Source organism: Oncorhynchus tshawytscha, linkage group LG09 (genome assembly GCF_018296145.1).
Source record: "Oncorhynchus tshawytscha isolate Ot180627B linkage group LG09, Otsh_v2.0, whole genome shotgun sequence".
In the NCBI taxonomy this organism is placed as follows: domain Eukaryota; kingdom Metazoa; phylum Chordata; class Actinopteri; order Salmoniformes; family Salmonidae; genus Oncorhynchus; species Oncorhynchus tshawytscha.
In genome coordinates, this window is record NC_056437.1 from 20,888,676 (window position 1) to 20,913,614 (window position 24,939).

Below are 24,939 nucleotides of genomic sequence, written 5' to 3' on the forward strand. Positions count from 1 at the left end.
GCAGAGCCAGAGACACACCTTGGAATAGCAGGGACGTTTTGGAACCTTGTGAGGAGAGAGTAGCAGGGCCAGGCAGAGCCAGAGACACACGCTGGAATAGCAGGGATGCGTTCGAACTAAACCCAACACCAATGCCAATCACTGGACACCCGAGGGCTTGGCTGACACATTTCTCAACCACCTGGCAAGAATGTGCCATACTGTAGGGCAGGGATGGGCTACTTTGATTTAAAAAAAAATCTTAACTCATCATGAGGGGCCGCCAATTTCCTGCAATTCTACACATTTTGCTATAGGGTGGAGAGAAATGTTTGCAGCTATTAAGTGACTAACAAAATCAATGGTGTCGGTGATTCAACCATGATTAGGCCTACTATAGGTTTAGATAGCTGGCCGCTTGACTTATCAAAGTAAGTTAGTCTGTGGCATGTGACCCCTCTTTTGAAGGCCCTTGGATACATTTTTATTTTTTTTTTAAGTTAGAATAGTAGCATACACAGGGTGCAATTTTGAAATGTGGTTGTGCATCAGCAGTTTCTCATGTTATGTCGCTCACTTATAGTCGCTCAATTAGCCCTTGTCGGCTATCAATTTTAGATTGGTAAGTTAGTGGCAAACAAGAGTTTTTTTTCCCAATGCCTGATGGGCTTTGGAGGGGGGGGGGGTCCTACTGACCCCAATGTTGCTTTATCTGAACTGACTATACCAACAGTCACAGACATACTGAATAGCATGCATGGAGCAGTCAAGCCTTTCATGCTCTGTTGAAATTCATTAGTTTGACATGAGTATTTTTACTAGAGGTCGTCCAATTATTATTTTTTTTAACGCCGATATTGATACCGATTATTGGAGGACCAAAAAAGACCGATACCTCTTAATCGGCCGATTTTTATATATATATATTTGTAATAATGACAATTACAGCAATACTGAATGAACAGTGAACACTTTTATTTTAACTTAATATAATACATGAATAAAATCTATTTAGTCTCAAATAAATAATGAAACATGCTCAATTTGGTTTAAATAATGCAAAAACACAGTGTTGGAGAAGAAAGTAAAAGTGCAATGTGTCATGTAAAAAAAGCTAACGTTTAAGTTCCTTGCTCAGAACATATGAAAGCTGGTGGTTCAATATTCCCAGTTCTTCAATATTACCAGTTAAGAAGTTTTAGGTTGTAGTTATTCTAGGAATTATGATGCGTTGACTATTTCTCTCTATACCATTTGTATTTCATATACCTTTGACTATTGGATGTTCTTATAGGCACTTTAGTATTGCCAGCCTAATCTCGGGAGTTGATAGGTTTGAAGTCATAAACCGTGCTGTGCCTCAATGTAATCGGCCATAATCGGCGTCAAAAAAATGCAGATTACCGATTGTTATGAAAACTTGAAATCGGCCCTAATTAGTCGGACGTGACGATTAATCGGTCGACCTCTCATTTTTACATTCCTTTTCCATTGAAAATTAGCAGAATTGTTAGTACAGAACAACTAAATCATTGTTAGTTGAGTTGTGACACAGGAGTGAGTGAGATAGCAGAAGTCCAGACTCAAACTGAGTTTTCATGTCCAGGAAGTACTACATAGAGTTTCTGAAGGAGTTAGCCAAAACTCTGACTGGAGAAGAGAGAGCTCAAGTACATCTCTACACACACACCTCTGTAAGGGTAAACTTGCTTTCAAATGGTTGGACTAAGGGGGTCATTCTCACGAAACTGACATTTGGCTAACAAATTCTCAAGTGTAATTTTTCCAAAAGTGTCCTCATGGATCACTGAGATTAGGATCTGAAGTTATCTATTTAATTTTACCACAATTTCCATAAAATCCCAAAAAGTTATAAACAATGTCTAATATTTTGTAACATTGCTCTCCTAATTAAAAGGCCTGAATTAAACATAACACATAAAATTAAAATATTTTAGATTAGAAAATTTGAACAAAATGTAATGATTTTTTCCCAATTTGACCTTTTTAGCCTTTCGATAATGAGCCAGCCATGTGGGGAAAGGGGGGTGTTTGAGAATAAAAACCTAATTCTGAAGGCATATAAGCAAATAAATTAACTTAACTTCAACTACCCTTCTAGATGATTTATCATGGGTGAATAAATCTTTATTTCAAAACTGATTGGAGTTTTTACAGGAAGTTGAAAAAGTTTTACGTTAATGAAACACGTCCACACACACTGTGTTTGTACGTAATAAATATTATAGTTTATAGTTTATATTATAGTTTTGGAATGTGCGTAGATGTTAGCTTTGTTAGCATAGCCGCCTGGGACATCAGTAAACACCATAAAAGATAACAGGCTGATGGTGACGTGGACCACAACGATTCAGCTACTAAAACAGACATTGCCAATACTTTTTTTCTGACAGGGCCTCTTATTTCAGTTTAAAAAGGAGAAAACAAATGTTCTGACTGTGGGGTGTATTTCATGAGTAAGGGGGGGATAGAGGGAGAGGGTCATACACCTGGAGGACAACAGGACACAAGACCCATTACTCCCCCACCTCAGACACACACACACATGTACACATGGCATGAGGTATTCATATAAGGCACCCTTCTCTCCTCTCCAGTGTGACCCAGGGCTGAGGTGAGCTAAATACATCTAGGGTTCAAGCTAGGGTTCAAGCCCAACAGCACCAACCTAGAGTTCACCAAGAGGATAACATGGCACTAACCATCTGGTAATCAACATGTTTTCAGAGTATATCCAATCGGATGGATAGTGGATACTAATTATATTTTTTATTTTATTTCACCTTTATTTAACCAGGTAGGCAAGTTGAGAACAAGTTCCAATTTACAATTGCGGCCTGGCCAAGATAAAGCAGAGCAGTTCGACACATACAACGACACAGAGTTACACATGGAGAAAAACAAACATACAGTCAATAATACAGTAGAAACAAGTCTATATACGATGTGAGCAAGTGAGGTGAGATAAGGGAGGCAAAAAAGGCAAAAAAGGTAAAAAAGGCCATGGTGGCAAAGTAAATACAATATAGCAAGTAAAACACTGGAATGGTAGATTTGCAGTGGAAGAATGTGCAAAGTAGAAATAAAAATAATGGGGTGCAAAGGAGCAAAATAAATAAATAAATAAAATAAATACAGTAGGGAAAGAGGTAGTTGTTTGGGCTAAATTATAGGTGGGCTATGTACAGGTGCAGTAATCTGTGAGCTGCTCTGACAGTTGGTGCTTAAAGTTAGTGAGGGAGATTAGTGTTTCCAGTTTCAGAGATTTTTATAGTTTTTTCCAGTCATTGGCAGCAGAGAACTGGAAGGAGAGGCGGCCAAAGAAAGAATTGGTTTTGGGGGTGACCAAAGAGATATACCTGCTGGAGCGCGTGCTACAGGTGGGTGATGCTATGGTGACCAGCGAGCTGAGATAAGGGGGGACTTTACCTTGCAGGGTCTTGTAGATGACATGGAGCCAGTGGGTTTGGTGACGAGTATGAAGCGAGGGCCAGCCAACGAGAGCGTACAGGTCGCAATGGTGGATAGTATATGGGGCTTTGGTGACAAAACGGATGGCACTGTGATAGACTGCATCCAATTTGTTGAGTAGGGTATTGGAGGCTATTTTGTAAATGACATCGCCGAAGTCGAGGATTGGTAGGATGGTCAGTTTTACAAGGGTATGTTTGGCAGCATGACTAAAGGATGCTTTGTTGCGAAATAGGAAGCCAATTCTAGATTTAACTTGGGACTATGGGACTTACTAAGAAAAAAAACCCTGCAAAGATGGGGACAACCTTTAACATTGACTTCCTTCCTAACCTCTCCAAATGTGCAAATCACCTAATAAATAACAGTGGGTCAAGGATCAAATCTTTCACACTGCATATCTGAGTATAGGTAAAGGTCTGCAGGCTCAGATCAGTTTGCACAGCTGATGCATGGATTATTTTCTAAGCGCGCCACACATGAACACGATGAACTGTTATTATAACTACAAACGGTCCTGTGGTCATTTCTATGGCTTCAGGACGTTTTCCTCAGATGTTGAAAAACAAGCCATTATCTGGTCAGAAATGCCGGTCGCCACTGAACAGAAGTACATCAATAGAAAGTCCAAGACAAATGTCAGCTTCACAAGACACAGATTCCCTCTATTATACTGTATACTATCTCCACCGCAGCTTCATGTCTGAGTCCACCATAAGACTGCTTATAACTGCTTATGACAAAAGGACATACAGGTCGACTGTAAGACCACCAATCACCTGATTTTAAAAAAGCTTTAAAAGTTCTCTCTGACCTTCACTGAATAGACATTTGATAAAAGCTCCTGTAATTACAGATATTATTATGTGAACAGAACCCTCACCCAAAATGACAACGTTTTAGGAAGGGAGCCTTGGCAATATCCAAGATACACTATGCTAAGTTTAATATTGAACAAAGCATTACTTCATGCCCATGCATGCGTGTCTTACACACCCTATTATGGTACAACGCACAGGGCAGGAAAGACCTTTCACAATTTTCACACAGATCTCAACACGTTCCCTTTCCTTGCCAAGTATAAGGCTACACTGCAATACCAACTCGGCTACTGCCCATAAAATACATTAGAACAATACAAAAATAAGTGCACAAGTAGTAGCCGACATTAATTCCAATTTCAAATTCTCTCTCTCTGTAGTAGTTAGTTATTGAGTCACTGGTGGCATACAAACACCATAACACGTTATATCAACCTGTAAACTGTCTATAAATGACAAATGACTTCAAACACACCTTTTTATGACTATATGACAAACTTGGCTACAATGAAGTATCAGCCACACATGGCGTGTTGTAGGTGGGTGAGTGTGGTGTGACTACAAGTTGTTGCTTATTCTTGCCTCGCGCACTTGCTCGTATCTCCTTTAAACTAAAATAAAAGCAGCCTAACAATACCTATCCATTTAATCTCGAATAGTTTTCCTATTCAATTTGTGTCTGTCCCCTTGTGTACCAATTGTACTCACCTTTTTGTGGATGAGGCACAGACTGTTCAGTCGAGGTGTTGCGATGTGAAAGCGTGTGACTGTTCTACCGCTACCACAAATTTCAGACTAAACGGAATCAACTGAAGTTAACGGAACTATGACTTCCGCATCGCCCTATATGTCGTCTGACTGGGGCATGGTAGGCGGGGAATACCGGTTACTTCAGTCAACTCGACAATGTTGCAAAATGTAAAAGTAAAATGTATCAATTTTACTTTCAAAATGGTTACATTTGTACCCACTTGGCTAAGAATATTGGTCCAATTTTAAATGAAGAAAATCTTACAGAAGATTCTAGCACAGCCTATGCCTAGCCTTTATGCTTCACAAATCAAAGTGATACTAAATAAAGGGTGACGTAAAAGACCATTGATCAAAGGTCATTGGATCAAAATATCGTACAGAAGTTTAGAGTAAAGTGTATTGTTATCATGTAGCATATTACACATAGCATTTCCAGTTGTATTAATTTCAATCTGGTTTAATTTCAATGTGTCTGGATGAGTCTTGATAAACAGAATGAACAGGCTTTTTCCTCAAGTGGACGAGATTGAAAGGGAACAGGGAAGTGAAAGGGGAGGGAAGAGGGGGGGATCAAGAAGACACAATTATGTCAAGAGGGCTTGAAAAGGGAGAGGAACAGAGGAGGGGAATAATTGGTGGGATTGCAATGTCTCTGTCAGTGATGGATTTATTTATTGTAATTATGGTGGTTATTTGGCTGGTCTGGTCTAGATAGGAGTGTGTGTTAAAGTAGAATGCTGGGCCACTGTCCTGTACTATCATTATTCAAATGAGGTTAGACTCAACTGAACACCTGTCAACTTTAGGATTTTTTATTTTTTATTTTACCTCAAGTCAGTTAAGAACAATTTTGTATTTTCAATGACAGCCTAGGAACAGTGGGTTAACTGCCTGTTCAGGGGCAGAACGACAGATTTGTACCTTGTCAGCTCGGGGATTTGAACTTGCAACCTTTCGGTTATTAGTCCAACACTCTAAGAACATGGCTACCCTGCCGCTGCATGTTCATTTGATTTTTGTTTTGTTTTTGTGCCTATCCACCACATTCAGAGGACAAAAATAACTTTGTTTTTACACCTTTTTATTTTCTGTTACATGTACATTCTACATAAACAGCACTTTTTTACACAGTAGTTACATAGCAAAATATAGTTTGAAATATATACACTACATCTGGCGGGTAGGAGCGATGTGCCAGTAACCGAAAGGTTTCTGGATCGAATCCCTGAGCTGACAAGATAAAAAATCTGCCGCTATGCCCCTGAGCAAGGCAGTTAACCCACTGTTCCCCGGGCACCGAAGACGTGGATGCCGATTAAGGCAGCCCTCCGCACCTCTCTGTTTCAGAGGGGTTGGGTTAATGCGGAAGACACATTTCAGTTGAATGCATTCTGTTGTACAACTGGCTAGGCATTGCCCTTTCCCATCTGGATAGATAGTACTTAAACACATCCAGCACACATTAGTGTTTTCAGTCATAAGTATCATAGATCAAACTTGAATTTGATTGTTAATTGGTGCTCATTAGTTTGAGTGCTCATAATGATGATACATTGAGAATTTAGTTGTCTCCAGTTGAAAGTGTCCAAAAGCCAAGGTACAGTAGGTGGCGAGGGTGTACAGAAACACAGCATGAGAGAATCAACTGGTTGATTTACATCAGTGGGTGCTGATGTCATTCTTTCCTTTGCAGGCCTCTGGCTTACAGGGGAGCGAGAGGCTCATGCCAGCAGATAGCTAGAGGTTTATTTGAACCACAATGGAAATAGTAGCATCTGTGAAGGTCTTGTCTGATGAAGTAAAAATAGACCAGGTATGATGTTTAAAGCAGGACTGGTCTGTGTTTTGCATGTGAGGTACCCTTGCTCTGTTCAGTATAGCTAAGAATAGTGTTGCATGACAAAATTGTGTTATTTTGTCAATTGGGCCTCTTCTTTGCAATCATTTTCAGCTGGCAATCAAAGAGTACTCAAGTAACTAAAAATGTTAATTGTCAAATTTTTTCAGTCACAGTTCCTAACCAAAATTAGGCCTATCACATTGGCCTGTGTACGTTTCCTCTTGCCATTTGTTGAGAAAGTAGTTGAGAGCTGTATTATCTGCTCAGATTAGGTGTGCCCTCTAGTGGTTAAATAGAAAACTGTAAAAGATTCGTCTTTCTTCTTCACAGCCCTGATTGTAGGTCGGGCTCCAATATCAACACCGCAACCAACAAGGATCCCAGTAGTCTTAAAGCCAGAGAAGCCATTGGGTCAGAAGTTTGCATACACTAAGTTGACTGTGCCTTTAAACAGCTTGGAAAATTCCAGAAAATTATGTCATTGCTTTAGAAGCTTCTGATAGGCTAATTGACATCATTTGAGTCAATTGGAGGTGTACCTGTGGATGTATTTCAAGGCCTACCTTCAAACTCAGTGCCTCTTTGCTTGACATCATGGGAAAATCAAAAGAAATCAGCCAAGACCTCAGTAAAAAAATTGTAGACCACCACAAGTATGGTTCATCCTTGGGAGCAATTTCCAATTGCCTGATTGTACCACGTTCATCTGTACAAACAATAGTACGCAAGTATTAACACCATGGGACCACGCAGCCGTCATACCTCCCAGGAAGGAGACAGGTTCTGTCTCCTAGAAATGAACGTACTTTGGTGTGAAAAGCGCAAATGAAACCCAGAACAACAGCAAAGGACCTTGTGAAGATGTTGGAGGAAACAGGTACAAAAGTATCTATATCCACAGTAAAACGAGTCCTATATTCAAATCAAATCAAAGTTTATTTGTCACGTGCGCTGACCTTACAGTGAAATGCTTACTTACAGGCTCTAACCAATAGCGCAAATAAGCTATTAGGTGAACAATAGGTAAGTAAAGAAATAAAACAACAGTAAAAAGACAGGCTATATACAGTAGTGAGGCTATATACAGTAGTGAGGCTATATACAGTAGCGAGGCTATAAAAGTAGCGAGGCTACATACAGACACTGGTTAGTCAGGCTGATTGAGGTAGTATGTACATGTAGATATGGTTAAAGTGACTATGCATATATGATGAACAGAGAGTAGCAGTAGTGTAAAAGAGGGGTTGGCGGTTGGTTTGTTGGACGCAATGCAGATAGCCCGGTTAGCCAATGTGTGGGGCACTGGTTGGTCAGCCCAATTGAGGTAGTATGTACATGAATGTATAGTTAAAGTGACTATGTATATAAGATAAACAGAGAGTAGCAGCAGTGTAAAAAGAGGGATTGGGGGGCACACAATGTAAATAGTCCGGGTAGCCATTTGATTACCTGTTCAGGAGTCTTATGGCTTGGGGGTAAAAATTGTTGAGAAGCCTTTTTGTCCTAGACTTGGCACTCTGGTACCACTTGCAATGCGGTAGTAGAGAGAACAGTCTATGACTGGGGTGGCTGTGGTCTTTGACAATTTTTAGGGCCTTCCTCTGACACCGCCTGGTGTAGAGGTCCTGGATGGCAGGAAGCTTAGCCCCAGTGATGTACGCACTACCGTCTGTAGTGCCTTGCGATCAGAGGCCGAGCAATTGCCTTACCAGGCAGTGATGCAACCAGCTCTCGATGTTGCAGCTGTAGAACCTTTTGAGGAACTCAGGACCCATGCCAAATCTTTTTAGTTTCCTGAGGGGGGAATAGGCTTTGTCGTGCCCTCTTCACGGCTGTCTTGGTGTGTTTGGACCATTCTAGTTTGTTGTTGATGTGGACACCAAGGGACATGAAGCTCTCAACCTGCTCCACTACAGCCCCGTCCTGTAGTCCACAATAATCTCCTTAGTCTTGGTTACATTGAGGGATAGGTTGTTATTCTGGCACCACCCGACCAGGTCTCTGACTTTGTCTGTCTAGGAAGATATAACCTTTGTCTGTCTAGGAAGATATAATGAAAGGTCACTCAGCAAGGAAGAAGCCACTGCTCCAAAACCGCCATTAAAAAAAACAGACTACGGTTTGCAACTGCACATGGGGACAAAGATCGTACTTGATGGAGAAACGTCCTCTGGTCTGATGAAACAAAAATAGAACTGTTTGGCCATAATGACCATCGTTATGTTTGGAGGAAAAAGGGGGATGCTTGCAAGCTGAAGAACACCATCCCAACCGTGAAACAAAGGGGTGGCAGCATCATGTTGTGGGGGTGCTTTGCTGCAGGAGGGACTGGTGCAGTTCACAAAATAGATGACATCAGGATGAAAGAAAATTATGTGGATATATTGAAGCAACATCTCAAGACATAAGCCAAGAAGTTAAAGCTTGGTTGCAAATGGGTCTTCAAAATGGACAATGACCCCAAGCATGCTTCCAAAGTTTTGGCAAAATGGCTTAAGGACAACAAAGTCAAATTATTGGAGTGGCCATCACAAACCCCTGACCTCAATCCCATAGAAAATTTGTGGGCAGAACTGAAAAAACATGTTCGAGCAAGGAGGCCTACAAACCTGACTCAGTTACATCCGCTCTGTCAGGAGGAATGGGCCAAAATTCACGGAACTTATTGTGGGAGGCTTGTGGAAGGCTACCTGAAACGTTTGACCCAAGTTAAACAATTTAAAGTCAATGCTACAAAATGCTAATTCAGTGTATGTAATCTTCTGACCCACTGGGAATGTGATGAAAGAAATAAAATCTGAAATAAATCATTCTCTCTACTATTATTCTGACATTTCACATTCTTAAAATAAAGTGATGATCCTAACTGAACTAAGACAGGGAATTTTTACTAGGATTGTCAGGAATTGTGAAAAACTGAGTTTAAATGTGTTTGGCTAAGGTGTATGCAAACGTCCGACTTCAACTGTAGTTACTCTGATTGATGGGTTATGCAGCAATGCCAACTGCCTATATAGTTTATCCCCACACAGCAATGCCAACAATACCCTGAACTGTACCAGCTTAAAAGAGGGAGATGCACACACTCTGATCCTGGTAAGTGACAGACTACTTTATATATATCAACTCTTGTTAAAGACCAGAACCATACAACTTGTGTATGGCAAGAACACAAAAATAAGTGTCTTGTGAGGCTCAATAGAGTAGGACTTGTTTTCACCTTATTGTACTTCCATTGCATACGTGCCTTCCTCCTTTGCTTCTTTGCTCAAAATTTATTTCTCTGCACCTGTGAAGGGAATTTTAAAAAACTTTGTTACACAAGCAATGAAGACCACCACCTTCAGATAGTACTTCTTATACCCTTAGAGATACTCAACACCAGTGCTTTGACTGTAGTAGAATAATAATAAATATAGACCAGTTTTGTTGTCTTAAAACGTAATTCAGAAAGTTCTAGGTATTTTAAGAGCTTGCCATCAAGTCAAACTACAAGGCACACCACGAAAGGAAGAGATGAGATCCAAAATGAAAAATGTATAGGAAGAGCTCCAGGAGGATCTTCAAAGAGGGGAATGGAGTGGAGCTGAGAGCTGGAGATAATCTGGGCGTAACAGAAGGGTAACAGGGGAAGTTTTTGGAGGCGATGTACGCTGAAACAAGAGGAGCTGCTGCCCAGGAGTCAGAGGTGGTATACAGGGGATTATGTACTCTTATGAGTTGATCATTAGCTGGTAAAGACATGTTTTAACCTCAACGGGTGTCTGACATCGGTTGATAAGGGTAGCATTTTTGTATTTCTCTGCTGATTGCTCCTATAGCATGTTCTGTTTTAAACTGATCAATGACATTCAGTGGAGAGACAGACGGTTCACTCACCTGGTCCAAAACAGAAACAAGCTACTGTAAATGTTAAGAAAGAGAAATTAGTCACACACAAAAAAATGCAATGGATGGATTTATAGTTCAACCTCATGAAGACATCCAAATCTACAGAGCCATATACCCTCATAACCGTCACACTGTACCCTCATTAAAGATCTGGACAGAGAGTAGCAACAGGCACACTTACAGTATACATGCCATAACAGTAATACCTGAAATACAGTAATACCAGTAATACCTGAAATACAGTAATACCTGAAATACAGTAATACCAGTAATACCTGAAATACAGTAATACCATTAATACCTGAAAATAAAATGCACAGTAGGTGTTACATCATTTTTATGGTAGAGGGCATTAGCATCACAACTGTTTCAGGTGAAGTGTTACCTAGATTATTGTGCTCAATCCTGGAGATTAGAAATTATCACTGAGCACACAACTTGACATTTAATCAATATTGCTCAGCAGTGAATCACGTTTATCGAATATGATTCATGGAATGGGTGCGTCTATGCCACTGAATGCATGCATGCTTGAATGAACTGAACTACCTAAGCATAACAAAGAGCCCTGCTGTCTTTAAATCTAGTCAATGGTCAATTTCTACCACCACAAAAGCTTATACATTTTCCAAAATCAGCTAACATAACACTCAAACCAATGTGGTTATTGAAAATGATTGAAAACATCAAAACCCATTACTGCACAAGATGTTAATCTCATTTAGTTTAGACACCCGTCAGGCTACATAAGGATATGATCACTAAATAGTTGTGTCAGGGGGGAAGGCAGCGTCATGTTGCCAAGCCTTCACACATTCAACACCTCCCACAGACAGACGGATAGTACACACACACACACACACACACACACACACACACAAATAATCATGTGAGAAAAGCATGTTGTATGGTGGGCCTCCCTTAAGCTCTTTGAGTCCACTGAGGTCAGAGAGGGCCTTGCATTCTGCTGCATGACGAGGTTGAGCGTCTCATTCTGATGCCTTTGTGTCTAAGCTGGAGCTATTGGTCTGCAGAAGTCGTCCATGGTGGGAAGCTCTCATACAATTATATAACTGTATAAGCTGTAAAGTCCTCTGGATATTCTGGAGCAAAAAGAAGTTCAAAGAAAATTTGGGTGAGAAAGAGTGAAGCAATTCCATTACTATAACTGCCTCGTTTTATCATGCCTCAAATTGGTAGGTCTACCTGAAAGAATTTCAAGGAAGCAGACACGGGTGCAATTTGAGTTTATGCAGTAAAAGTATTTCCTTATCTAAAAGAACACATATCCCACAGGTAAAGACACCTAACCAATATCACGCAGGCATCGAGTTCCCTTCCAAAATATGACTTTAGTTTCGATCAGGGTTATTCAGAGTTTGATATAGAAACCCCCACCCTTCTTCTCAAAGCCACACATAGTATAAACCCATCATTTAATAGTAATCTGGTACCTACAGGAAATACAGTACAGGTGCACATACAACGGAACATACAGTACTTGTGACAGATACTAAGGAAATGCTCCACAGTCCATGGGGATTACAAACCCAGTAGTAGACAGTTGAAAAACAAGTGGTAATCAAAACTTGTACAGCCACACACAAAATACTCTAAACATTTCAGTAATTATATGATTTAGTTTCCAAAGGTTAAATCATACGAAATTACTACATTTTCTAAACCCCTCCTTTACACAAAGTTTCACCCTAAGGAAAGTGTTTCGTATGTATAGTAACAGTGCTTGAGCCTTTCTAACTCTCTCTAGTCTAGATGTTTTGTATTTGGATTGGGCTGCATCATTTGGTTTGAATCAAATGGATCTTTTGTCTTATTGATTTCTGGTGAATCAGTTGGTCCTCATATTATGTGGTTCTTGGTTTTAGAATGCACACTTTCAGAAAGATCCTGCAACCTGCTGGGTTGATCACCAAAAAACAAGTCCATCCGAGTCTTTACAGTGTCCTTACGTACTTGTGCGGTGAGGGTAGATTCTACTCAGGCCTTAAAGCAGGTATAGGACAACCTACCCAGTAGCCTGCTGTAGGAGACCAAAGGATTGTTTATCATGAGATATTTGTTTGTCATTAAAACATAAGGCCATACATAAGACAAACACTGGACAGAAGTGTGTCAAGATCATACAGTAGATTACACATACTCTGACAGTTGGGAAAGCATTAGAAGCTGGCTACACACAGAGCGTTGCGACTGAAGAACAGTAGTGATTAAAGGTGATTCTGTTTACAGCTGATTGTATTTAACATAAGTATAACCTTCTTGGACCATGACAATCCTCACTTGCTCTCTATTGTCTGTATTGTACAATATTGTGACAGTATCACATCCACACATCATGCATACAGCAATGTCTTCAGACAGACTCCCCAGGGGGTTTCAGGAGAGGGACTTTTCAACCAACTCCAGCAGTTCATTGGAGCAGTTTAAGCTCTGCAGGCCCAGTAGCATGTTCCCCTCACAGGTCTGTGCTCCATGCTCCTCCCCGTATAGTGCCCCGTTGTCTCTGACGAGGGGCTGATGATGATGTGTTGAACCTCACAGTCTCTGTGTTTGTTGTTGTTCAGGGTGCTGGGGGACCTGGGGGGTGAGGAGGCTGGTGGTGGGGCGGCAGGGGGGTGGCTCCTCCACCTCCTCCTGAGCTGACTGGGGGGGCTATCTCCTGGGTCTTCTCCTCCTCCTGCCACCCCTCCACAGCCTCCTCCCTGGTCACAGATTCAGACACTAGGTCATGGTCACAGCTGCTCAGTGAGCCCCTCTTGAGGACAGCAGCCTGAGGGAGACAAACACTATTAGAGAACCAAATAAATGGGCAGTGAATGACATTTTTACCATCATCACTTTTAATTAGTTAAAATTGAGAAAGGTTCTAACCACCAACTCACTCCTGGCAAGAGAGGGCACGTTAAGACGGCACGACAACACCTTTTCCCCCTCAGGAGACTGAAAAGATTTGGCATGGGTCCAAAAGTTCTACAGTTGCACCATCGAGAGCATCCTGACCTGTTGCATCACCGCCTGGTATGGCAACTGCTCGGCATCTGACCGTAAGGCACTACAGAGGGTAGTGTGTACAGCCCAGTACATCACTTGGGCCAAGCTTTCTGCCACCCAGGACCTATATACTAGGAAGGCCCCAAAATGTGTCTCCAGTCACCCAATTGACTCCAGTCACCCAAGTCATAGACTGTTTTCTCAGCTACTGCACGGCAAGTGGTACCGGAGCGCAAAGTCTAGGACCAAAAAGCTCATTAACAGCTTCTACCCCCAAGCCATAAGACTGCTAATCTGAACTAAACTAATCAAATGGCCACCGGACTATTTACATTGACCCCCCCACCCCCCATTTGTTTTGTACACTGCTGCTACTCGCTGTTTATTATCTATGCATAGTCACTTCACCCCTACCTACATGTAACAATGACCTCAACTAACCTGTACCCCCGCACATTGACTCAGTACCTGTACCCCCTGTATATAGCCTGGTTATTGTTATTTTATTGTGTTACTTTTTATAATTTTTACCTTAGTTTATTCTCAAAATATTTTCTTAACTCTTTCTTGAACTGCACTATTGGTTAAGGGCTTGTAAGTAAGCATTTCACAGAGACTGGCAGAGGGAACACCCCCCTATCCACATCGATGGAACAGTAGTGGAGAGGGTAGCAAGTTTTAAGTTCCTCGGCATACACATCACAGACAAACTGAATTGGTCCACTCACACAGACAGCATCGTGAAGAAGGCGCAGCAGCGCCTCTTCAACCTCAGGAGGCTGAAGAAATTCGGCTTGTCACCAAAAGCACTCACAAACTTCTACAGATGCACAATCGAGAGCATCCTGGCGGGCTGTATCACCGCCTGGTACGGCAACTGCTCCGCCCTCAACCGTAAGGCTCTCCAGAGGGTAGTGAGGTCTGCACAACGCATCACCGGGGGCAAACTACCTGCCCTCCAGGACACCTACACCACCCGATGTTACAGGAAGGCCATAAAGATCATCAAGGACATCAACCACCCGAGCCACTGCCTGTTCACCCCGCTATCATCCAGAAGGCGAGGTCAGTACAGGTGCATCAAAGCTGGGACCGAAAGACTGAAAAACAGCTTCTATCTCAAGGCCATCAGACTGTTAAACAGCCACCACTAACATTGAGTGGCTGCTGCCAACACACTGACAATGACACTGACTCAACTCCAGCCACTTTAATAATGGGAATTGATGGGAAATGATGTAAATATATCACTAGCCACTTTAAACAATGCTACCTTATATAATGTTACTTACCCTACATTATTCATCTCATATGCATACGTATATACTGTACTCTATATCCTCGACTGCATCCTTATGTAATACATGTATCACTAGCCACTTTAACTATGCCACTTTGTTTACATACTCATCTCATATGTATATACTGTACTCGATATCATCTACTGTATCTTGCCTATGCTGCTCTGTACCATCACTCATTTATATATCCTTATGTACATATTCTTTATCCCCTTACACTGTGTATAAGACAGTAGTTTTGGAATTGTTAGTTAGATTACTTGTTGGTTATTACTGCATTGTCGGAACTAGAAGCACAAGCATTTCGCTACACTCGCATTAACATCTGCTAACCATGTGTATGTGACAAATAAAAATTTGATTTGGTAAGGTCTACACTTGTTGTATTCGGCGCATGTGACAAAGTTTGATTTGATTTGAATTGAACACGTACCTTACCTTTTTCTGCCTGCTGCTGGACTGACTGTCTGCACTCCTTCACTCTCAGAGCTCCAGAGGAGTGGCTGATTCTCAGAGACTGGCTCTGCTGGTCGTAGGGGTCCAGCTCCACGTCACTCCACACCTGTTGTGAAAGTTACACACAACACAGGTCCAAGTCAGCCAGGTCAGCCAGGTCGAAGTCAGCCAGGTCGAAGTCAGCCAGGTCGAATCAGCCAGGTCGAAGTCAGCCAGGTCGAAGTCAGCCAAGTCAGCCAGGTCCAAGTCAGCCAGGTCAGCCAGGTCCAAGTCAGCCAGGTCAGCCAGGTCCAAGTCAGCCAGGTCAGCCAGGTCCAAGTCAGCCAGGTCAGCCAGGTCCAAGTCAGACAGGTCAGCCAGGTCCAAGTCAGCCAAGTCAGCCAGGTCCAAGTCAGCCAGGTCCAAGTCAGCCAGGTCAGCCAGGTCCAAGTCAGCCAGGTCAGCCAGGTCCAAGTCAGCCAGGTCAGCCAGGTCCAAGTCAGCCAAGTCAGCCAGGACCAAGTCACCCAAGTCAGCCAGGTCCAAGTCACCCAAGTCAGCCAGGTCCAAGTCAGCCAGGTCCAAGTCAGCCAGGTCCAAGTCAGCCAGGTCAGCCAGGTCCAAGTCACCCAAGTCAGCCAGGTCCAAGTCAGCCAGGTCAGCCAGGTCAGTCAGGTCCAAGTCAGCCAGGTCCAAGTCAGCCAAGTCAGCCAGGTCAGTATATGTAATGTAGCTGTACATTCAGTTTCAATAAAGTATGCCCAGATAACTGAAAAATTGAAAATTGAAAGGCGATTATTGGGTAAATCCTTTGTGTTTGGACACAATTGTAGGAGGTCCAGGATATGGACATCCTACTGTTTAGTTGTGTTTGTGTGGACTAAGCACTTGCAGAAGGTCTAAAATGGAACCGGCAGCCATGAAAGTGCTGAGCCTGCCCATGGCAGGTGTGCCCTGCTACCCCTCCCCAGACCAGTGGACACTGGACACACAGCTCTGAAAGGGCTCAGAGGTAATGTGAAGGGACACCTATTTCCCCTACAGACCTCTCCCCATGGGCCTCCCACATCAAACACACAGAACCTCGATAGAGAGATCATCAGACCAACAGCTCCTGGTGTGCTGCTGTGTGTTAGCCAGTTATCCACTCAGCAGCTGAGCTCTAATCCAGCATGTACACATAGTAATGTTATTGCTGTGCTGCTGGATGCCTGTGTGTGACAGCCAGTTAGCAAAGAGCCCTGGGATGTGTCAGGGAGTTTTTTGTCTTTGTCCTCACTCAGCAGCTGATCTCCAATCCAGCATGTAAACACATAGTGAAGTTATTGTGTGTTATGCCCATAGGGGCACGTGTCCCCTCAGATTTGTCCTTGTGTCCAAACAAAATTGTTTGTTTGTTTTTTCTCTGTAATACTACTAGCCACTTAGCAATTTTGTCTTTAGCTAGCCCAGATAGGTTCCCAATCTCCCAACCTCATAACTAGCTACCAAAAGGACATTTCAGGCTATCAATCAAGTTAGAGTAGCTATCTTGTCTAATATCTTAGCTGGCATGCCTGCTGGCAAGGTTGGTACACTTGAGAAAGGCAAGCAACAACTAAATGTACTGAATAAGACTCTCATGTCCTACAATCTTTTACCCAGATTTTAGCAGAGATGCACAGAAGCATATTTATAGGAGTTCCCACATATGCTGTGCACTTGTTGGCTGCTTTTCCTATACTCTGGGGTCCACCTCATCTCAATTGGGTAGAAGGTCAAGTGATTGTGGAGGCCAGATCATTTGATGCAGCACTCCATCACACTCCTTCTTGGTCAAATAGCCCTTACACAACCTGGAGGTGGGTCATTGTCCTCTTGAAAAACAAATGATAGTCCAACTAAGCACAAACCAGATGGGATGGACTATCACTGCAGAATGCTGTGGTAGCCATGCTTGTTAAGTGTGCCTTGAATTCTAAATCAATCACAAACAGTGTTACCAGCAAAGCACCCCCACACCTCCTCCTCCATGCTTCACGGTGGGAACTACACATAAGGAGATCATCCATTCACCTACCCTGCATCTCACAAAGACAAGGAGGTTGGAACCAAAAATCTAAGATTTGGACCCATCAAACCAAAGGACAGATTTCCACCGGTCTAATGTTTATTGGCCCAAGCAAGTCTCTTCTTATTGGTGTCCTCAAGTAGTAGTTTCTTTGCTGCAAACTGACCATGAAGGCTTGATTCACACAGTCTCCTCTGAACAGTTGATGTTGAGATGTGTCTGTTACTTGAACTCTGTGAAGCATTTATTTGGGCTGCAATCTGAGGTACAGTTAACCCTAATGAACATCCTCTACAGCAGAGGTAACTCTGGGTCTTCCATTCCTGTGGCGGTCCTCATGAGAGCCAGTTTCATCATCATGCTTGATGGTTTTTGCGACTGCAGTTGAGGAAACTTTTAAAGTTATTGAAATGTTCCATATTGACTGACCTTCATGTCTTTAAGTAATGATGTACTGTCATTTCTCCTTGCTTATTTAAGCTGTTCTTGCCATAATATGGACTTGGCCTTTCACCAAATAGAGCTATCTTCGGTATACCACCCCTACCTTGTCACAACGCAACTGATTGGCTCAAACGCATTAAGAAGGAAAGAAATTCCACAAATTAACTTTTAACATGGCACACCTGTTAATTTAAATGCATTCCAGGTGACTACCTCATGAAGCTGGTTGAGAGAATGCCAAGAGTGTGCAAAGCTGTCATCAAGTCAAAGGGTGGCTACTTTGAAGAATCTCAAATATATTTTTGGTTACTACATGATTCCATATGTGTTATTTCATAGTTTAGTTTTGATGTCTTCACTCTTATTCTACAATGTATGAAATAGTAAAAATGAAGAAAAACGTTTGACTGGTACTGTAAGCACAACAACTCACTGTGTCTCCGGTGGACATGGAGGACACTTTATGGAACTTGGTCTTGGAGGTGGAGGACTGTCTGCTGAGCATAGGGTCCCTGAAGGAGGACTCGCTGTTGGACATAGAGATACAGCCCTTCCTGAGGGGTTGGGCCAGGAAGTGCAGACAGGGTACTTTCTCTGCCAGAGTGTCTCTGTATGGGAGAGTCAACAAAGGAGAGAGGAAAGGGGAGTGGCAAGGGGAAGGTGGGATAGAATGTCATGCATACAGTACACCAAACCCTCCCTACTGTCATCATCACCTAAGTCAGTTGTAAGTTAACAAGTCAGTTGTTACAAGAGTCTCATCTGGATGGCCAAGCCCAATCACACCAAAGGAGCCCTGGGGGCAACTTGCCAAAACAAACATTAGGTTTTGACAGGTTTGGACAGTACATAACTAGGGGAGAATCTCAACTGCGTACTCCTTGCATCCTCTCTTCTCACCTCCTTCTCAAAACCCATTGTATGAGAAAGCTAGAGGTCCCTCCCCTCTGACCTTCAAATCGTTTTGTGAAGGAGGCGAGAAGAGAGGAGAAAAGACGTGAGGAGCAACTGAGATTCTTCCAAGATGTTTTGAGCTGTGCCCTAATGGAGGGAGACATTGAGATGACTGTACTCACCTGTACTTAGAGTGGATGATGGCATAGATGAAAGGGTTATAGATGGCTGAGGCTTTGGCAATGACAGCAGGGACGGCCTTGGAGTAGGGGCTGAGGGCACGTCCATAGCTGAAAGGAGAGATAACATGAATAGGACACTACAAGCCTCACAGGTATGTCAAGTTATCTGAACCATTCAGGTTTTTCTGACACATGGCAGTATTCCATTCTGCTCTGCTTCCACCCTCTAACAATATGATTGGAGTCTTAACTGTATGTGTGTGTACAGTATGTCTGTGGATGGTCAGTCATGCGTTGGTCAGTCCCTGCCCGTCTGTGCCTTGGTCACTCTGTTGGCACTGTCTGCCTAGGTAGCTCCTGTGCAGCCTGTTTGTATGGCTCGGCAGTGGCCCAAAAGTGTTGCGGAATGAGCATGAGGAATCATACTCTTAATTATCCCTTTCTCTCCGACAGACTACACTTCCTCTCTTCACATCCACTCTCCTGGAGGTGTGAGCAAGGCCTTAGCAGTACACTCATGGCCAAGCTGCTGCAGTACGTACAAGACGCTCCCCATACACAACTCTCAAAACCATCTGTTTCAAACAGTCTCTGTTTGAAACAACGTTTTCGAAACTCCCAAAACAGTCTGTCTCAGACTCTCACCTCTTCGACAGACGTGCCTGCTATTCGGAACCAATCCCAGCCTTACTCTGAGGATTTGGAGTGAGATTCGTAGAGAATGTATCACCGATTCTTCGGCATTACCCCAAAGTTCTGCAGTACAAAAATTCTCAGCTTCATATCTGAATCAACACAATCAGATAAAAACCCTATTCATGCCTCCTGATCATTCATACCCAGATCACATGCCCTCGAACTATAATCGTTGCCTAAGTTTCTCAACATGTACACTACATGGCCAAAAGTATATGGTCACCCCTTCAAATTACTGGCTTCGGCTATTTCAGCCACACACGTTGCTGACACGTGTATAAAATCGAGCACACAGCCATTCAATCTCCATAGACAAACATTGGCAATAGAATGGCCCGTACTGAAGAGCTCAGTGACTTTCAACAAGACAGTTCATCAAATTTCTGCCCTGTTAGAGCTGCTCCGGTCAACTGTAAGTGCTGTTATTGTGAAGTGGAAATGTCTAGGAGTAACAATGGCTCAGACGCAAAGTGGTAGGCCGCACAAGCTCACGGAACGGGTCTGGTAAGTGCTGAAGCGCGTAACGCGTAAAAATCATCTGTCCTCTGTTGCAACACTCACTACCAAGTTCCAAACCTCTTCTAGAAGCAACGTCAGCACAAGAACTATTCATGAAATTGGTTTCCATGGCCAAGCTGCCACACACAAGACTAAGATCACCATACAAAATACCAAGCGTCGGCTGGAGTGGTGTAAAGCTCACTGCCATTGGACTCTGGAGCAGTAGAAACGCATTCTCTGGAGTGATGAATCACGCTTCACCATCTGGCTGTCCGATGGACGAATCTGAGTTTTGCGGGTGCCAGGAGCACGCTAGCCTGCCCGAATGCATAGTGCCAACTGTAAAGTTTGGTGGAGTAGCAATAATGGTCTGGGGCTGTTTTTCATGATTAGGGCTAGTCAATTTATTTCCAGTGAAGGGAAATCTTAACGCGACAGAATAAAATGACATTCTAGATGACTCTGTGCTTCCAACTTTGTGACAACAGTTTGGGGAAGGCCCTGAACAAAGCGAGGTCCAAACAGAAATGGTTTGTTGAGATCGGTATGGAAGAACTTGTCTGGCCTCCACAAAGCCCCATCGAACACCTTTGGGATTAATGGAAACACTGACTGCGAGCCAGGCCTAATCACCCAACATCAGTGCCCAATCTCACTAATGCTCTTGTGGCTGAATGGAAGCAAGTCCCCACAGCAATGTTCCAACATCTAATGGAAAGTCTTCCCAGAAGAGTGGAGGCTGTTATAGCAGCGAAGGGGGGACAAACTCCATATTAATGCCCATGACTTTGGAATGAGATGTTCAACGAGAAGGCGTCAACATACTTTTGGCCATGTAGTGTAGATCTTTGCGCGTAATTCATAAAGTTTTTCAGAGTACGAGTGCTGATCAAGGATCAGTTCCCCATGTATCCATGTAATCTTATTCAAAATGATCTAAAAACAGGATAAACTTCTCCTAGTTCAGCAATTCTACTGAAACGCTTTATGAACATGGGAACTGAACCCCACTCCATAGTTACCCAGCCCAGCCGATGAGGGTGACGCAGGCGTAGGGAGACCAGGACATCACATAGACGATGATGACCACAAAGGCGATCTTGGCCAGCTTCCACTCTGTCTTTATGGACTGCTGCTGGATGAGGGTGGACTTCCTCACCTGACTGCCCAGTTTCTCCATGTCTCTGTGGGCAATGGAGAGGGGATTGAGAAAATGTCAGAGGAAGACAGACAGTCATAGGGCCCCATCATCTGGATGTGTGTTTGATTGTGTGTGTGTGCATATGAGTGTGTGCGTGTGCGTGTGCGTGTGTGTGTTTGTGTGTCACTCAAGTTTGGACACACCTACTCATTTAAGGTTTTTCTTTATTTTTACTATTTTATACATTGTAGAATAATAGTGATGACAAAACTATCAAAACTATGAAATAACACATATTGAATCATGTAATAAGCAAAAAAGTGTTAAACAAATGCAAATATATTTTATATTTGAGATTCTTCAAAGTAGCCACCCTTTGTCTTGATGATAATGGCCTATTTATTGCCTACCTCCTCACACCATTTGCACACACTGTATACAGACGTTGTTATTTTCTATTGTGTTATTGACTGTACGCTTGTTTATTCCATGTGTAACTCTGTGTTGTTGTTTGTGTCACACTGCTTTGCTTTATCTGCCAGGTCGCAGTTGTAAATGAGAACTTGTTCTCAACTAGCTTACCTGGTTAAATAAAGATTACAATGTTAAAAATGAGTCTCCAGCTTCAGTGAAGCTATTGTGGAGGACTTAATTCTTCCTGCTGTCGTGGATATGGCTGGGACAATGCTGGGAGAAAAGGCCCAAAAACTATACATACAATGCCTTCACTGTTCACTGTTTCACTGTTTCACGACGCATCAGTGACATGGCAGGAGATGTTTTGAAACAATTACTGCTTCGCATACAAGCCAGTGAATTCTATGCGTTACAGCTGGATGAGCCAACAGACGTGGCGGGCCTGGCACAGCTCCTGGTATAGGTCCATTACGTTTATGGCGTGTCAATTAAGACATCCTCTCTGCAAACCACTGGAAACAGGAGAGGATATTTTTTTAAATACTGGACAGCTTTGTGACATCAAATGGACTTTGGTGGTCAAGATGTGTTGGTATCTGTACTGAAGGCGCAAAAGCCATGACAGGGAGACATAGTGGAGTGGTAACGCGCATGCAAGCAGTTGCTCCCGATGTCACTTGCGTACATTGCAGCGTCCACCGAGAGGCTCTGCCAAGGGAATGCCTGATAGCTTGAAAGACGTTTAAAACACTACAGTGAAAATGGTTAACTTTGTTAACTTCTTATGGCTGGGGGCAGTATTGAGTAGCTTGAATGAATAAGGTGCCCAGAGGTGCCAGAGTAAACTGCCTGCTCCTCAGTCCCAGTTGCTAATATATGCATATTATTAGTATATGTGGATAGAAAACACTCTGAAGTTTCTAAAACTGTTTGAATGATGTCTGTATATATAACAGAACTCATATGGCAGGCAAAAACCTGAGGAAAAATCCTATGAGTGTCATCTGATGATGATCATCAAAGGTTAGTGATTAATTCTCTCTCTATTTCAGATTTTTGTGACTCCACTCTTTGGCTGGAAAAATGGCTGTGCTTTTCTGTGACTTGGCTCTGACCTAACATAATCGTTTGTTGTGCTTTCGCTGTAAAGCCTATTTGAAATCGGACACTGTGGTGGGTTTAACAACAAGATTACCTTTGAAATGGTATAAGATATATGTATGTTTGAGGAACTTTAATTTTAATTATTAATCTTAATTATGAGATTTCTGTTGTTTTGAATTTGGCGCCCTGCACTTTCCCAGGCACCGTGTTATGCAATGATGCGCATGATGTCTCCAATGCACACGCTATCTTCCAGCTCCCCGCATCGGCCGGGCTAGAGTGGGCATCCAGCCAGGACGGATGGTGCCGGCTCAGCGCATCTGGCCTCCAGTGCGTCTCTTCGGCCCAGGATATCCTGCGCCAGCTCTGTGCACTGTGTCGCCGGTGCGTCTGCACAGCCCAGTGCGTCCTGTGCTAGCGCCCCGCAATTGCCGGGCGAAGGTAACCATCCAGCCAGGACGGGTTGTGCAGAATCTACGCTCGAGACCTCCAATGCGCCTCCACGGCCCAGTGTATCCGGTGCCTGCTCCAAGAACTAAGCCTCCAGTATGTCTCCCCTGCCTGGTGAGTCCTGTGCCTGCTCCCAGAACCAGGCCTCCTGTAGGTCTCCCCAGTCTGGTGAGTCCTCTGCCTGCTCCCAGAACCAGGCCTCCTGTATGTCTCCCCAGCCTGGTAAGCCCTGTGGAAGCTCCACACACCAGGCTGCCTATACGTCTCCTCCCTCCAGTGATGATCCATGGCCCGAAGCCTCCAGTGATGATCCATGGCACGAAGCCTCCAGTGATCATTCATGGCACGAAGCCTCCATTGATGATCCATGGTACGAAGCCTCCAGTGATGACCCATGCACGAAGCCTCCAGTGATGATCCATGGCCCGGAGCCTGCAGGGACGGTCCGGAGCCTGCAGCGACGGTCCCCAGTCCGGAGCCTCCAGCGACTGCCTCCAGTCCGGAGCCTCCAGCGACGGCCTCCAGTCCGGAGCCTCCAGCGAGGGTCCCCAGTCCGGGGTCTGCAACGAGGGTCCCCAGTCCAGAGGCGCCACCAAAGTGGGGGGAGCCAGAGGTGGAGCGGGGTGGGGGGTACTGTCACGTCCTGGCCATAGAGAGGCTTTTATTCTCTATTTTGGTTAGGCCAGGGTGTGACTAGGGTGGCCATTCTAGTTTCTTTGTTTCTATATTTTCTGGTTCTATGTTTTGGCCAGGTATGGTTCTCAATCAGGGACAACTATCGTTGTCTCTGATTGGGAATCATACATAGGCTGCCTGTTTTTCCACCTTAGTTGTGGGTAGTTGACTTTGTTAGTGGCCTGTATAGCCCTAGTAAGCTTCACGTTCGTTTTGTTGTTTCTTGTTTTTGTTGGTGACATTCTTAATAAAAAGAAATGTACGCTCACCACGCTGCACCTTGGTCTGGTCCCTGACCCCGATTTAATAACATTTGGGCCCATATTGAACTTTTCTAAGACTGAAAACAGAAAGATCCACTCCATCCTGTCAAACGCCTTCTCAGCATCCAGTGAAGCCAGCAGGACAGGGGTCTTCTGTGCGTTTACTTGATCAAAAATATCAAAGACGGGGAATGTTATCAGAAGAGTATCTGTCTCTAAGAAATCCAGTTTGGTCCGCTTTTATTATTTTGGGAAGAAGAGTGTTTAGTCTTTTGGCGAGCAATTTGGTAATTATTTTATAGTCGAAATCCAACAAGCTTATGGGCCGGGCCGGAAGGACGAGCAGGATAGGGGGTCCTTGTCATTTTTGAGCAACACTGTAATGCGAGCTGTGTGCATTGAGTCTGGGAGAACTCAGTTTATGTAAAAATCCTCCAGCATTGTAAAACTCTCTGGGGAATCCATCTGGGCCTGGGGACTTATTAGGTGGCATGGAGCTAATTGCCTACAGGATCTCCTCAGGAGTGAAGGGGGAGTTGAGATCTTCTTTGTCGGTCTCTGATAGTTTAGGTAGCGAGATTCCCTCTAGGAAAGATTG

General features: G+C 43.4%; 2 protein-coding genes across 2 annotated transcripts in view; both read right to left on the reverse strand.

Moving 5' to 3' along the window:
• LOC112257540 (PDZ and LIM domain protein 5) overlaps positions 1 to 5,131 on the reverse strand; it is a 131,781-nt gene extending 126,650 nt beyond the window's left edge. The window contains 1 exon segment of the mRNA XM_042326672.1: positions 5,001 to 5,131. The gene's annotated coding sequence lies outside the window, so the exon portion shown is untranslated.
• A 7,064-nt stretch (positions 5,132 to 12,195) lies between these two features.
• The window catches only part of LOC112257541 (melanopsin-B-like), a 36,266-nt gene continuing 23,522 nt past the window's right edge, over positions 12,196 to 24,939 (reverse strand). The window contains exons 6-10 of the mRNA XM_024431188.2: positions 21,314 to 21,475; positions 19,095 to 19,202; positions 18,452 to 18,626; positions 15,528 to 15,651; positions 12,196 to 13,567 (exon numbers count right to left, since the gene is read on the reverse strand). Of these exons, the coding sequence (XP_024286956.2) occupies positions 13,530 to 13,567; positions 15,528 to 15,651; positions 18,452 to 18,626; positions 19,095 to 19,202; positions 21,314 to 21,475 (607 nt within the window). The 3' untranslated portion in view covers positions 12,196 to 13,529. The remainder of the gene's footprint in view (positions 13,568 to 15,527; positions 15,652 to 18,451; positions 18,627 to 19,094; positions 19,203 to 21,313; positions 21,476 to 24,939) is intronic.